This window comes from Coloeus monedula (assembly GCF_965178545.1).
Source record: "Coloeus monedula genome assembly, chromosome: 13".
Taxonomy (NCBI): Eukaryota; Metazoa; Chordata; class Aves; order Passeriformes; family Corvidae; genus Coloeus; species Coloeus monedula.
In genome coordinates this window covers 10,148,445-10,164,955 of record NC_138793.1, presented here as the reverse complement: position 1 = coordinate 10,164,955, position 16,511 = coordinate 10,148,445, and the positions used below count along the sequence as shown (strand labels likewise).

General features: G+C 38.0%; 1 protein-coding gene across 1 annotated transcript in view; it reads right to left on the bottom strand.

The window, feature by feature from the left end:
• Positions 1 to 15,804, bottom strand: part of FTO (FTO alpha-ketoglutarate dependent dioxygenase) — a 228,318-nt gene extending 212,514 nt beyond the window's left edge. The window contains exon 1 of the mRNA XM_082290062.1: positions 15,670 to 15,804. Coding sequence (XP_082146188.1) covers positions 15,670 to 15,708 — 39 coding nt within the window. The 5' untranslated portion in view covers positions 15,709 to 15,804. The remainder of the gene's footprint in view (positions 1 to 15,669) is intronic.
• Between the last annotated feature and the right edge of the window lie 707 nt (positions 15,805 to 16,511).

Genomic DNA, 16,511 nt, shown 5'->3' with positions numbered 1-16,511 from the left:
AAGGCAAACCAAAGTTAATTATTTAAGCTTCAGAAGAATATAATGTCAGAATTTTCAGGAGCTAACAAGACACACTTTACTGATCTGATTCAAATGAGTTAACACTGACTTTCTAAATTTTATCTTCTATGGACATTAAACCCAATACCAATAGATTTCTACCTTCTTCATGAATACTCAGAGCTTTAAGCTACAAATACATTAATAAGCTTGATTTGCTAACAGCCAAAACTAGACCAAAGTTATGGGGTTTACGCTTTTTTAAAAAGGCTTCCATGCCTTTTAAAGAAACATCTTCAGTTTCTCTCATGAATATTCACTTATGATTTCACTCATCACAAAAATGCACATTTTGGACATAGACTTTAGTTTTTAGAAAAAGTATCTGTTTGGCAATAGGAAGTCAATTTCCCATCCCCTGGAGTCTCATACCTCTAACAACAAAACCTTTTTAATTTATTTATGAAAATAAGACAAGATTATTATGCAAGAAACTCACACAAGAGACATCTGCATTTCATCTCCATCTTGCAAAACATGAAGAATGCCGAAACCCACTCTACTCTTAAATATTGATAAAGAGTGCAACAGAAATCTTTCCTTCATCCTTAACTCCAGTTTCTGATTAGCAGGAAGCACACCTTCCTTTTCAGAATTGCATAGAAGTATTAATTAAAGCTTAAAAGTACATTTAAAAGTTTGAGATGTTCCAGCTCTACAGTTTAAATCAACTCTCTAAGTTATATATATTTCATCACACACAGCTATAGCCAATGGCTAACAACAACTGCTAAATTAATTGTTACAAAACTAGAAATCTCTGCAATGCTACCAAGAAAAGGTCTTGCATGTGACACCAATTATTTCCAGAATACAATATTGTTACTTGTATTAACTAAGTGCATGATTAAACTCTCTGAGTTGCACAGTCCACTGGCACATCAGAATTTCAAGACATGACTCAAGACACATCAGCCTTTTGTGTCCAGCCCAAAAGGCCCCAGACAAGTGGAGAGCAGGGTTAAATGCAGAACTTGAACTGTGAGTGTCTGAAGTGGTCAGAAGGAATCTCTTGATACGTATCACACATCCTGCAATACCAAGGGCTCACACAATAAACAATCTCTGCCTTTCTTCATAACCTTGTTAACTAGTGCAAGCCAGTTTCTTCTTTCTACCCATGAGTATATTTTATCAGTAGCTAGAAATGTCAAATACTTCTGTGGTAAACAGAACTATCCTGGCCTTTTCTATTTTCCTACACACCAATACTAATGAAGGTGACAATATAATCTGCCCCAGGCAACTCTATCACCATCCACAGTAGACAGGTCATTTTCCTTTTTATCAAAGAGAAGAGTAGGTCATCACATTTTAGTACATGTTGACACCACTGCTAGTAAAAAGAGATAAGAATTCAGTGCCCTTAAGGTGCCTTAACCTCTATTTTACCTAATACAGATATTTCACAGCTCTTACATTAAAGCCAGAAGACAGATTTGTTCCCCAAAAGAATGCACTACAAAGGTCTCAACCTTTGTGACAAGCTGGTATTTGTACTGCAGAGTGTATAGGTGACAACAAAGCAGTCCTGTAAGGTATCTACCTCTCCTTTATTTTGGGTAATAGGATTTATTTTGTTCCTATAACACCATAGAGCATCGTGGATGTTTAACCTCTCAAATACACTTATGTGGCTTTTGAACACTTTTGAAAGTTGAAATAAAAAGCACATGCACACCTCCTGCCATTCTGAGAACCACTTCAGAAGTTTCTTTGCTTGATTAAAACATTTTGCTTTCAGTCAGGATACTCTTAATTCAGAACACAAAACAAAATAATGACACTTAACTGCTGTCATCTTTATTCACTGTGCTTTCACTTTCAAATTCTAATGTCTAAAGAAAGTTGGCAAACACTTTTATAGTGCTCCTTTTATCTTTTAAGGCAATGGGAAAAGACACCAGCTCCTGATAGTTAATACATTTCCACATGTATATAAGAACTTACTTTTTATTGCATTTTATTTTAATAAACTGGTTTCTCCATATTCTTTTAAAATAGTGAAGAGTAAAAAGATCTGCAGGGCAAGAGCAAAAACATTGCAAACTCTTAGTTCTGACACGGACTGGACAGAATTTACTAAAGTACTTCCATTTGGAAAAATATAAAGATATGAACACACTTGCAATAAACTGCATAACAATGCTCAGTTTCTTCACAACTCTGGTTAGAGGAGGAACAGGTATTCCATACTTCAAGCGAAAAAATAAGTTTGTGCTTGAAGATTTTAAACTTTTCTCCCCCAGTAACACAACTACAAAGAGTATTGTTAACTCCCAGTAGAAATTAAACCTTGATTTGTACAGTAAAACTAGGGGCAACATTTGTCTGAAATGAAAAATAACGTTCCGTTAGTTTGAAAATAGTCAGTTTTTCTGTTAATTTTGGTAGCATTTTTTTTAAACTGTGGAAACCAAAAGGAGTTCTGATTTCAGAGACCATATCAACAAACACAATGGCTCATTATTTAAATACTCATTATTTATTTTTCTACTTAAATGCACTTAAATGATTGCATGTTTGCATATATACACACTTCCAAAATTCGGTCCTTCTTCACGAAAACATATTGCATGCTTATACCTTACTCCAGAAAAGGGAAACACAAACCAAAACTTACTAACAGCAACTTCATGGGCAGGATAAAGAGTTTAGAAGACAATAGTTTTAACATCTAATAGCAGACCACTTCATTTGCCAAAGAACTGTGCACATTTATAGCATGCATGCGTACATATATGTATGCACACACCTGAATGCATGCATTTTATACTCTGAAATTTCAGAGTAGCCACATGTCAATGCACTGGCAAAGACTAAAAATCAAAGAGTTGGGCTATTAAACAGCAACAGCATTTATGATTAAGAGCAAGAAGACCAAAAAGATCTCCACGACACAATGAAATATTTTAGATCATTGCCTCTGAACTGAGGTCTCTTGCAAATGATACTGTAAGCAGAAAATATAAAATCTGGTTCAGAAAGTGCACTGAGGGCAGAACTATTATGAAAATAATACTTTTTTGTTTCTAAGCAATCAAACCAATAACCACTACTATGATTCTACTGTTTTTACTAAATTAGCATGAAGATGTTTTGAAACTTGAAGGAAAAAAAAAAGTAGTTTTATAGCCAGTTTGCAAGATAATGATACTTTTCTGGTTTGGAAAGAAGTCATTATGAACGAGCTCTAGTGAATCTCTGGTTTTCTTAAGTTGATATTTTGTGATGTCATTTTAATATACCATTTCAATTATGAAGGAACTGATATATTTTGAGAGAAAATAGACAAGTTTCAAATCAAATAAAATAAATTGCAATTACAGATAGCTGCTGCCCAAGTGAATAGTAAATATTCCACTAAAGTAGGATATGCCACTTCCAAGCATGAAGCAGTTCAAAGTATTTGTTAATATATGATAGATTAAGTGATTTACCTACACACCAAGTTTATATTCACAATTAACCCAGGGTTACAATTCCCATTTGTTAAATTTAGTACAAGGTTCATCCCAAATGTTTTTGGGATTCATTATCAGAAGATACAAAGATGTCTGCCTGTTAAATATTTTCAATGTCAAGCATTTATTACTCAGTGAATTTCAGCCTGACTCCTCATACTGGATTTTGATGCTCTTTTATGCGCTGTGTTCTGTACTCGAGAGAAGAATGACCATTTTATATTGCCTTTGTTTTTTTCATGATAAATTCTATCTTCTCGTCAAGTCTTTTAGATGGAAAAAAAAGTACCTGAAATAAACATTTCAGTCATTTCAAGTTTGCACAACTGCTTTACAAATCACACAGCCTGACCTCCTTCTATGATATTACATTACAGCAAGATCCAAAATAACATTCCAGTTTGACAGCTAACCTCAGGCACCACTGGTCTGGTATCTCGCTGCTTATACTGCTGGCTGAAAAGCTGATAGGATACGCAAGACAAGCTGAGAGTTTAACTGGCAGAGCTGTTCAAATCTAAATTGTGCTATTTGAAACTTAGACCACAGGAGACAACAGTTCACTTTTTACCATGGCAGCAGAATCAACCTCTTGGCCCTGTGAAACTCATACGAATACATTTAGCACACACAAAAAAATATCTCCCTATATTATGATCAAAGACATATTCAACACACATTTTTTATGCACATTCGATTGTCCTGTTGACAGTCTTGGAAGTTAAGTAATATGGACTGCTGCACATAGGTTTCAAACCTTGATGGAGCCCAATGGCAGGCTACTTTTGACAGTCAAATAATGACAAGCACGTTGCAGGCCAATGCCCGTCATTCATGAACATCTTGGTCTGCTCCAACCGTTGCGCGGCAACAAAGTGGGCGGTCAAAGGTTAAGTTCGAAGAAGACAGCGATGAAGGGCAACTGTCATGCACCACTGAGTACTGTGAGGCAGCAAGGAGTGGTTGTCTTCTCAAGAACATGCAAAATGTTCTCATTCTGTCCAGGCAGACACATATTTGAAGGTCCTAAATGAGACCACTGCCAATTCACAAAGAGCCAAACTGACAGCATGCCATTCAAACTGTCTCTCTCAAATTTGGCTTTTTAAATTTTTTTTTTTTATTTCAAATCACAAATGCATGCAAAGTGTAAGATTAAACAGAACTCCCAGCAGTTCTTTTAAGCAAGCCACATTTGGCAGGGTAGGAAGAGTCTCGGGAGAGACATCTAAACTTTTTCCCCTCTCGTTCTTTAAATATTTAGGAGAAGCTCAATTATTTCACAAGAAATTCTTCCATTTTCTTGTATGCGTGCATATATTTCCAACATTACATCTGTTGTAATCCTTGTTCTAAATACTGGTGTTTTTTCCAGTATTAAAAACCAGAGTCTAACACCTTACAATTAGGTCTAATACCTGGAATTTTAATTCCGCATTTGTATATTAATATCACAACAGAAGCATACATTAAAGCATGCAAAATAAATACTTTGCATCAGTCTCTAAATATTCTAAGCATTTCTGTTATAAATGACACAATAACAGTACATTCCATTTGTTTAAAAGCACTGTTTTGTGTGGAGTTATGGCTTGAACAGCACGATTAACAATGAAATTGCATTATTTTGCATAAAACATATACATCTTACTTTTAAACCATTGCCAGTAAAGATGTATATTTCTTACTTACACATTTAAATTATGTGATCATGGTCATGTTTGCCTCTATTAACATATAAAAGACTTCAGGAAAAATAGAAATACTTTTTTCTATTAGATAAACAGTGATGTGTCTCATCTTTCATATGAATGAACGCTTGACACTAAATTTAATCAGGCTGACAAAGGATCATATGGGTTAGCTCCCTATGCCCTTTTCATGAACAGTCCATCTCTCCTGCACTTACAGGGCCAAAAATTGCCCTCTCACAAAACAGATCAACATGCATTGTGCTTGTTTCTTTCACTGGGTCACTGGCATCCTCCCGCCTGTGACATTACTGCTTTGTACCACCTTCTGTCATGATACCAAGCCATTAAAGACCCTAATCACAAACTGTGCTTTGCAAACTGAAGAGAAAAGGAATTGTCATTATTTATGAGGAATATGTTTGGATCATAAAGCATAAACCTAAGCGTCTGTCACATATACAGACACACAACACAAGCTACTTTAGGTAGACATTACATTTATATGTTCTATTGCACAAGTCATACTGTCGATACCTATCAAATCACAGATAATGGCCAACCTACTTTCCTGATCACACTGAATTACTTACAGGAAGCCAGAACCATAAAATTATAATTCCACTTTTTTTGTACTGAATAACAAATTTCAAAGCTTTTCTACACAGGCAAGATATTATAAAGCAGAAATTATAAATTTGGGGAAAGAGCAACATGGTCACACCGCCTTGCCAACTAGACCACGGTACTAAGTGCCACAGCCTTTTCTTAAACACCTCCAGGGACAGTGACCCCACCACCTCCAATGTCCAAACACTCTTTCTGTGAAGAAATACTTCAGTAACATAAGACATTTTTAAAAGAGTTCAGGGAAGGCTGATCAATATCTACAGTTCATTATAAAAGTTTAAGCTATAAAACCACTAAGAACTTTGCTATATACACTCATCAAGCCTATCTTGCAACAGTCAAGTGATTATCATAGTTTTCTAAAGTACCGGTTCCCATGGTCAGAAAATTTCGTATGAGTTTCAACTCTTATTTACAACAATACTAGAAAAAAGCTTATTGGATCTAACTTGAAAATACGAGTATCAAGAATGCAGAGAAACTCTGACGAACAAAGCTTTTTTTAAAAAAATTCCCCATGGTACAGTCAAGCAAAATAGGCACCCAGGAATACAAGCTTTTACTAATGCAAGTAAAATATTTTTTAACTCTTTTAAAAATGGAATACAAGACTGTGAAATAAAAACATTGGCTGTACTCATAATCTGTTTTTATTTCATTTTTGCCTATGTATAAATGCTTTCCATAAGCACTTCCTATTGAACCAAGACTAATAGTGTCCATATGATTATATCACGGACTGTTTTCCTGGACAGCAGCAACAGAGGCTCAAGAAATGACAGACAGCACATACCAGATGCCTCCCAAGCTTGACAATGCAGAAGCTTAATATCTTCTGGTTTAAGGATTGGGGTAAGTCTACACAAACCAACATTTCTTCCTGTAGTTTTTCTCAACTACCACCTTCTGCATGAAGTTTAAAAAGAAACAAACCACCAATATGGTACACATTTTACATTTCACATGCCAGAGGTGAAAAAGCAGAGCACTGAACATCCATAAAAGATAACTAACTACTGAACATCACAGTAAAACATTCAAACCAAAACAGTTTCCCTTCCCCATTACCACAGATGCAAAGAACTACGTAACTGATTCAACCCATCTTATTCTAAATGATTGGCACAGGAATGGTTGGAAAGTGGGAACATAACTGCCTTTTGATCCTACCTCCTGTCAAGTCAGTTGCACTATACTCAACAAATCAAGTATATGAAATAACAAATTTAGTAAGAAGTTAGTTTTTGGCTCCTACTTGGATAGAAGACAGAACTGGATTTTTTAAAATTTCATAATAGCTGCAGTGCATTAAAAAAATATTCTTCTACATTTTAGAAAAAATCCAGGCTTACAGAAACAGCTTCAAACTGATCAGAGTTTTGGTATAATTTCTGGTGGTTCTATATTGTATTATAGAGTATGGCACTCACATGGTCTCACAATATACAATGAAACATATCACTTGAAATCAATCTCATTGGAACACCTTTCCACAATTTTTTTTCCAATGTAAATATCTTGCAAAAGTGATATGTTTGACAAATGCTCATTTTCTTTACAAAAGCTTATAAGAAATGTCTGCTTAGACTCTGACTCTAAATAGCTTTCCAACTCAGAAAGATGGTAATTTTCCTGATGTTTATATGCACTGTTTACAATGAAGGCCCCGAAAAAACTTTCTCCTACCTAACATCATTAGACTAAATAGTTTGTTCTGGTTTTATTCAGTGATTACATACATACATAAGCACCATAGCTCAGTTCAGTATTTTATGAACTGCAGTTGATGGCCATCACATGATTCAGATATCAGACAATGAAGTATTTCCTTTAAGCACAAGAGCATCGTTACCTGCTGCATTGACATAATTTACACTAGATGTAAACACAGAATAGAATCTGAAGATTTTTCCAGATCTTGAGTGCACATTCAAAATCAGTAAGATTGGGCTTCTAAAGACTTTTAACTGCATGTGAAAATCCTACCTATTTCCATCAGAGTAAAAAAAAAAACAAAACAAACAAATAAAAAACAACAACAACAACAAAAAAAACCAAAAACAAAACCTCTATTAAATGTGCATTTGAACATGAATTTTACCAGTTAAACTGTTAGCATTGTCCCTAAGTGTATTGGTTTACATGGCAGTAATAGAAATGTTTTCCAACCCAGAAGTTGCTTAAACTTACTGCTCACTTTTTGGAGATTAAAATCTTTATTTGATCCTTTCCCCCGCCCTCCATAAGCATATACAGGGTATGTACAATCATGATTTATCACTGGCAGGATCCAGTGAATTAGATTTCTGCATTCAGAGGACAGAATATCCATGAGATTTGGGCGATTTTAAGAAAAATCTTATGCCAGTGTAGAGTGGAATCTCTCTGGTGAATTACAGACAGAATTTTCAGTAATTATAGTATTCATACAGAAATACACAACTCAGACCTTGAATTTAATATTACAAGGTGTTTGATTTCAATACAGTTTTAAACCTTAGAACAGAATCAACAGCATATTTTAATCAGGTACCTTTTCAAGTATTCACTGCATGAAGGCCCAGTTGCCTGAGGGTTATGAAATAATACTAAAAACTTTATAATCATTCATTGATTTAGTTTTGAGCATAGTATATCATTTGAATCCAATGGGAACATAAAGAGCTGTTTGTGAGGTCAACCACAGTACAGACAGAGGCTGACATGATATCGATGGCAAGGTGGAAAGAAATTGCCAAATACAGCAGATCAATACCTCGTTTCACTGTTACACCCTTCTGGAGACATAAAATATATATCTGTACAGCTACGAAAATAATAATAATGAAAGTGGGAGATAAATGCTTCCCTCAAGGTAAACTATTTGATTAGCTGAGGGCAAAGGTGACAAGAGCAGTTACACTAAAGTAACTTTACAGTCTTAAATAAAAATGGTGGGAAGAGTAGCAGATAAAAGGGAAAAATGAAGCTGAACAAGTTCTAGGAGATAAAAACGTAATTCTTTTAGAAATTGGGGTAGCATGTATACAAAGGCAAAAAACTGCTAAGCTAAATAAGGTAGAGCAGAGTTTCCTCCCATAATCAGACTCTAGTAACTAATCACAAGTGTTTTGAAATTACAGCATATCATTTTCTACCCAGAAGGCTTCAAATATGTTTAATCTGTGCCATACTTTAAATGCCAATAAATACTCATAACCATGTTTCGCACTCCACTAGTGAACCTAACAGAATACAGTAAAACATTTGAGTGCTTTTCAGCTTCAGCTGAAGGAAAGAGGATCATTTGATATTTTGGATGTCCTTGGTCATTATGGGTAATTAAATAATTTAAATGGATGAAGTATTAGAAGCATGAGAGCCCAATCCAGGTTCAGCTGAAGGCTGCATAAGTTTGATCATCAACTGCACAGGGAACAGAAACAAGCTTTAGGCAATCACTGTTTGACCTGTCTAGTTTTCACTAACCTGGGTCAGCTGAAGCGGAACCTTCTCTGATGTAAAAGAAAAAAGTATTATAATTATTCACCAAATTTTTTCAAAATTGAAAAATAAAATTGAAAGTAGGTCCTGTATTGCACTTCCAGGAGAGACATTTCACTACAGTTTTATTTCAAAAATTTCCATCTGAAACTTCTAAGATTATAAGCTAAGTTCAGAACCAGAAGACTAAAGGGTTTGGGTGACTACCCAGCTTTCTGAAACTGAACCATCTGCTAACAAGTTCCTCAAGATTTCTCTTCAGAAAAATAGCAAACCCCAAAATTAAATTCACATGAAGTTGTATTTTTCTACAGAAAACAGGAAGGATTTTCCAAATTTACTTTCCCTAATTTCCGGGGGCAAATTAATTTTCCTGAATGCTACAAGCTACAGAAATATTTGAAAAATAATGTAGAGAACTATCATCACGTCTCTAGAAATTCGTGTCTAACACTGGATTTGTAAATGACTGTTTCTTTTGTCTCAGGGTTGCTGTTTGAGAACATACTCATGTTTAGTAACAGTCTAGTAGCAATTTACTAAGACAACAGAAAACTTTAAAGTTCACCTTACATCTGGGAGTGTAGCTTTCAGTTGAACAAGTGAACTCCACATCGTTACACAAGATGCTTTGCTCTACATATTTCTAGACTACTGCTTGAAAACTAAACTAAAGAGACTGTTCACTAGGGAAAGTGGGGCTTAGCAAGAAATATATACTGTGTTCATATTCTTCCTTAGAAAGGAGCGAAAAATTTAGTGTTCTGAGTCAGACAAGGAATCAAAATCCCTGTAAAGGTATTGATACTCTAATACCTTTTAGGAACTGTGAAGCCTCTCCAAACGATACAAGTTGAATTAGTTAAATTATAATGAAGAACGAAAGCAGGGGATAATCAGGTAGATAAAAATGCTGTCTCTTTTACCAGAGCAAAAAGCTAATTTAGACAACAAGAATTTTCTAAAATGCATGGAATGCTACTAGAGTCTTTAAAATAAACGACCAGTGGGGCATGTTGCCCCACTCCTAGGATGCTCCTTGCCCACCATGAGCTGGCAGGATATCCATGGCTGTCACTTGGCAGGAGCCCAGAGCAGTGAGTCTAACAAAAGGTCAGCGTTCATGGAACCGTCCCACACCCAGGTCCTATGGGGTATCGTGCACCTGAACAGCCACTGCACTGAGGCTATACAACTTAGGAGACATGAGCTTCCCATTTAATCTACAAGACTATGAAAAAATGGATGAAACAGAGAGAAAAGGAAAAAAATAAGAAAAAGTAGTGTTCCCATATTCAGATATGGGACATGCACAGCTCGCCATACGACTGTCTCATGTAGTGGATCACCAGGATCAAAGTACACTGAAGACATTTAGACCCCTGGCACCAGACTTCCCTTACACTACTCCCATACACAGGAGCCTCCCAGGCCACAATCCACAAAACCCAAATTTGTGCTTCGAGCAGCCATTCTCCTCACATCCTTAGCTCCAAGATCTTTGTAGATTTCAATACGTGAAGCATAGATCTGTTCTTATTTACAGCAAAAACAAGTGACTGAATGTAAAACAACACATTTAATAAATCTGCAGAGCCTAAAGTACCAATATAATTTCGAGCAGAAAGATAGACATGCACTTCTTAATTAAGTGGGTGATGTTCTAGTTAAAACAAAAAGACAACCCTGGGCCATAGCTAAGATTAAGCACAGGCTCTTGCAAAGGAAGCTCCGACTCTTATCGATGTAAAGGCTTTAAATCACAAAAAATAAACCATCTAATAGTCTGTATTCAATAGTAAGTAGAAAGTCAGGACACAGACTGATTTGGATTAACACATTTTCAGTTATAACAAGTAATTTTACAGAGGATTAGTATCTTGATGGTCTGATCAATACTAGGCACTGCTGCTATTACAGATGAAGAGAAAATTACCCCTCCAGTAATAAAGTGTGTATGTCTTGGTTCTCCTTCATTTGCCAAGTCCATTACTGTAATGGTTCCAGCATTAGCAGCTGAGGCAATTTAAACAGCAGGAATGTGATGAATTTAAAAGCAAGAAACATTTGCCACTCACTCTTTCTTGTATTTTATTCTGCATATGCAAGGCTTCTACCTGACCATTTCCAATATACAAATCATGTGTTATGTGACTATCAACACTATTTCTTAATTATTGTCTCATTAATAATGGGAAGGTCCAATAATGTGATTACCACAAAAATTGCTACTGGCATATTGGTTGCTGATTCTGCTAAAACTTGCACACCGTTTACCTAAGCAGAAATATGACATGACAAGAAGCTTATTTAACTGCATCTAAGCTGTTTCATTAATTTTCCTAAATATAACTTCTAGAATAATCTAATCTGTCAATTAGAAAAATTTGTTTTGTTTGGGTCTTTCTAATAATGTTTTTAATCTTAAGAGGTAGAACAATAACTGGAAACAATAAATCCATGTAATACTAGAACAAACCACAGCAACAGTGTTAAAGTTTTTAAACTTCATTGTATGGTATGGGCAACATCCTTCAGCATTAATTCTAAAATCAAACCCTTAATCATGCTTTGAAGTGCTCTGAGAATACTTGCCTAATTTTCCTTGGGCATTAATATGCTGAAGCAACGTCATTTACCTTGCAAAGATGTATTCTTTTGCAGGCAGAAAAAATGAGGATGATGCAGGAAATAAGACTTTCAATGATATCTCAGCCAAAACACTGTATATTCCCTTTTTCTCCTTGTAAATAAAATACATACAAAGCTTTGTGTTATTTAAAGCTTTGTATTTCCTTGCCACTTTGTCCAACATGTCTCACAAATGTGATACTGCATATGAATATCTTTGTAAAAGCCCTTGTGAATATTCAGATATGTGCACATTGATGCATTTATTATTTGTACAGCAATAACTTTATTGGATTGGGGTCCCAGCTGTGCTGGGAGCTGTACAAACGTAACAGTAGTGTCTGTGGAATACATTCTCTGCAGTCAGTATTCACAGTAGTGTGAATTAGCATAAACAGCTACATAAGGTATTTGTGAACTGGGCTTAGTGGTCTATTCTGAAGACCTATCAAGGCAATACCTTTACTTTAAAAGAAAGTAATACTCCAGACTAGCTGAGTATCTTCTCTTTCACATGGTGATGACACAAGGTGTTAATATGCAAAGAGTGGCAAGAGGAAGCATACAAAGGAAATAACCAGAACTTGGCCTCTGTCATACTGAAATTTACTTTAAAAAATCCACTTTGAGTAAGTAAGTCTTGACAACAAAGTCTTACACTAAACTCACCTGTGGATATCAATCAAGATAATAAACATCCTAAAAGCAGAAAGCTTTCTTCCCAAGTCTAAAAGGAGGAAATAGCCTACTTAGATCACCAAATAGGAGATTTGTTTGATTTTACTTTACATGGTACATTTCTACACCCAGTGAAAGAGAAGTGACTCTGACCAAGAGTGTGAAGAAAAAAATAATCAAAATAATTATAAACTGTATTAATTAAAACTGAATTCTAAGCTAAAACAAACAAGCATGAACAAACCCCCAACACGCTGTTTCATAAAAATGCCTTTTCAGCTAATGAGCAGTATCTACTCTAACAGCTCTGGTTTTATGTTCAGAAGTAGTATTTGCTATGGGGAAAACCAGAGAAGCTGATGGCTTACAACAGCTTCAGTGGTGTCTTTAGAAACTTCAAAATAGTTGTGTTTTCCTGTCCACTTAAGACTCAGAGAAATATTCTACAGGACATCAGCATGCCCAACATAGTGTTCAGAACAGATGAGTAGGTAACTTCTGGCTATGGTTTTCCTACTTTTTTCAGACCCTCTTCCCAGGAATGAATTTGCATCCTCCTCCTGTTGGGCTTGGAATACCAAATACTAGCACAAATAATTTTATTTCTTCTACACATTTAATCTTACTCAACCCAACTGAGTGATCTGCAAACTGGAAATTGCTGTTTGACAGCACTGCACTCTACAGAACTTCTACCACATGTACTTGGAACAGAAATGTTCTTCTATACAAGCATAAATCAAAACTTGCTATATACAAGAAAATTTGAGCCAGAGAACAGCTTATCACATATAAGAAACATACTACATAATTACAAAGCAAAGGCCAATCAGTGGGATTCTGATAGACAGCATTTAACTGTATACAATTATAGCAAAACAAGAACTTTTATTCAGGATTTAATTCTGGAAAACAAGAGACATTGCCAGGAGACACATAATCCAAACCAGCTTCTCTACCCAACCACTTCCCTCTCAGTAGTAGGCCTCATAAATCTTACTCTCCAGAAGAGGTTGGGTTAACCTCACTAAGATTTGGTTTCCTAAAGAATATTTTAATCAGTACCTAAATTGAAGTCTTGGCAGAACTACTACAATAAAGACACTGTTCCTTTGTTTTCAGCATTTCTCAGGTGAGCAACATAAGCTAAGAATGCCTAAGCCTATGGACTGAAGGGTGACTTGGAACATTGACAGGAGCCCAGAGATTACATCTCCAATTAAGCTGTAGAAAATAATCAGCATGAGGATGCTTCCATGGGGAAAAAAAAGCACATGTTCCTTCTAGCATATCCCCCCTTTTCCCACTGCTGCTTTCTCCTTTGGAAGCCATTATTCTAAGACGTTCTACAGGTTCATTTTGCTTCACTTCCAATACACTCGGCTTCTCTCAAGTAGTGCCCAACTTACCACATCCCCCTAGGGCATTCTATGAGTAGTGACACCTTTAAATTCTCTGTAAGAATCTCTTGTTATTTTTCATCCTTCTCCCTGTGTGCACCCACAACATCTAGTCGTGTCTATAGCAGTACTCTTGTTCTTTACCTCAAGCTTTTCTCATACATTGCTCTTGACACCTCTTCAAGCGCCTTTCCTGCTACAGCCTTTGCCAATGTAGTTCACAGCACCAGGCCTTTACCGCCTCACACATATCCTTGAGTGATTATCTTATCATTATCTCCTAATGCCAATACATGCAAGACCCATTGAAAAGACAAAGGCCCTTGGATGGACAGCACAAATATACAGGCTAAAAAAGTATGGGTTGAGGTTTTTTTTGCAAGGTATTTATACTGGATGGGACATCTGCATATGTTTTGACATATACGGAAAGGGCAGAATACAAATGTAACACTGAAATTGCTGTCTTTCAGCAACTTGGGATAGCAGAAAGACTAATTACAAAATGACCGGGTAGTCCTTAAGGAGTTGTTATGAAACTTACTAGTGCAAAGAGGGTCTAAATTTTTCTAGTAAAATACTTAGTTGCAAACTTACATCAGACCTTTTCCCTGCCTCTGCAGTGAAATAACTTTTAATACTGAATAGTAAATTAATAGTAATACCAAAACCAGCATGTTCCCTGTTCAGGTGTATGAGATCACCATTTTCAAAGGCATTTTCTAAATTTATAATGGAATTAGCCTTCCTTTCATTAACACCACTAATATCAGCACTATGCTTTCAAACAAGTCACTTACTGCTTCTCAGTACTACTATTTTGTAAACAAAATCAGTAGAAGTACAACAGCCATCAAGAGCTGAAGTCAAATATTGTACAATGTAGTAAAACAAGCCCTTCAAAGGCACTGAAACAGTAAACATTCAGCACTCCTGTTTGCTTCCACAGACAGTGAAATAACATCTTCAATGTAAGCATGTAACAGCATTGCATCTAAACACATGAACAAGAAAAGAAACATTATAAAGTTCGGGCCTTATAAAAGACTTTAAAATGTTTATTTAGATCAGACTTAGTGTTGAGTACTTCTAAATTTAAAAATTAAGGCGCAATTACACAGTGCATCATTTAGTGAAATGATGTTTCGACAAAAGCAAACATACAGTCCTTGCATAACTTTTTTCATATACCACAGAACTCTCTTTTAAATTGAAGTATCTTGCCCAGATGGCACACGCCTTTACCACTAGCTCCTGTTAACGCCGTACAAGGTGCCCCTCATTCGAGGGAGGGGCGATCCGACATTTCCAGGGTAAGCAGACCCCCCTGCCCGGGCAGCCCCGGCGGAGCCCCTGGGGGCGCGGGGCGGTGCTGGGCACACGCGGCCGTGCGGAGCTGCCGCCCCGGCACCCCCGGCTCTGTGACCGCGGCGCCGAGCTCGGGGCCGGGGCTCCTTCGTCTCACAGTGAACTTCACGGCGGCCTCGGAGTCCCCTCGCTCGGGGCTCCAGCACTGGAGCTACCAGAGCTCCGGTGAGCTCTGCCCCACACAGCCCCACGAGCGGCGGAGAGAGGGCTAGCCACGGGCACACTCCTTGGGGCTGCGGGGAGCAGGAAGCAAACGGAAGGTACCTTCAGTTCTTTCTCCCGCTCCCCTGCTCTCCTCTTCATGGTGCCACCTTAGCCGTCCGCCCGGAGCGGAGCAGCGCCCCAGGCACCGCAGACGCCCCGCGCAGCTCCCGCCTGTAGCTGCCGGCCCGCGGGTCCGCGGACAGTGCGCGGCCCCGCCCCGAACTCCAAGTCCCGGCAGGCCCAGGGCGGCCCGGAAGGGGAAGGGGCCGGTTGGCAACAGCGGCAGTTGCTAACGGAGCGCTGAGAGGAGCTTGGGGCTGGCGGGGGCTGTGAGTATGGAGGGAGCTTCTCCTCCTCTTGGCACGGCGCGGGGAGGACGGGGGCGCTGGAGCTGCCCGGGGCTGTGGCGCCGTGTCCTGGAGCGGGCGGTCCCCGGCTGGGGAGGCGAGGAGCGGGGCTGGCGGCTCCCGCGCTGACGGTGGCGGTTCCAGACTCGAGAGGCTCCTCGCTCGGTGCCCATGGGAAAAGGCTGGGAGCCTCAGCGTTTGGTTAAAAGTAGCCCTGTAGGCCTGTGTTTTGTACCTGGAAAGGCTGCTGGGCTGAAGCGGGAGCTGAGCCCCTGTGCCCGAGGGCGGGAGCACTGTAGGCGTTCCTTCGTGAGGCAAACTCTGCCTTCCCTGCGACCCTGCCCCTTCCAGCCCTGTCAGTCACCGCCCGAACTGGCGCGGCTCAATCAAAATTTGAGAAGCGCTTGTAAAATACGTTGAAGGTTGTTTCGATTTTTCTGTGTTAAAGTAGGACTTACAGGTCTGAGAGATGTTTCTTCCCTCAGGCAACAGCAGGATGTTGTGATCCTGTCTCCTAGTATCTTCCATGTTTTCTCTTTTTTTTTTTTTCCTGTC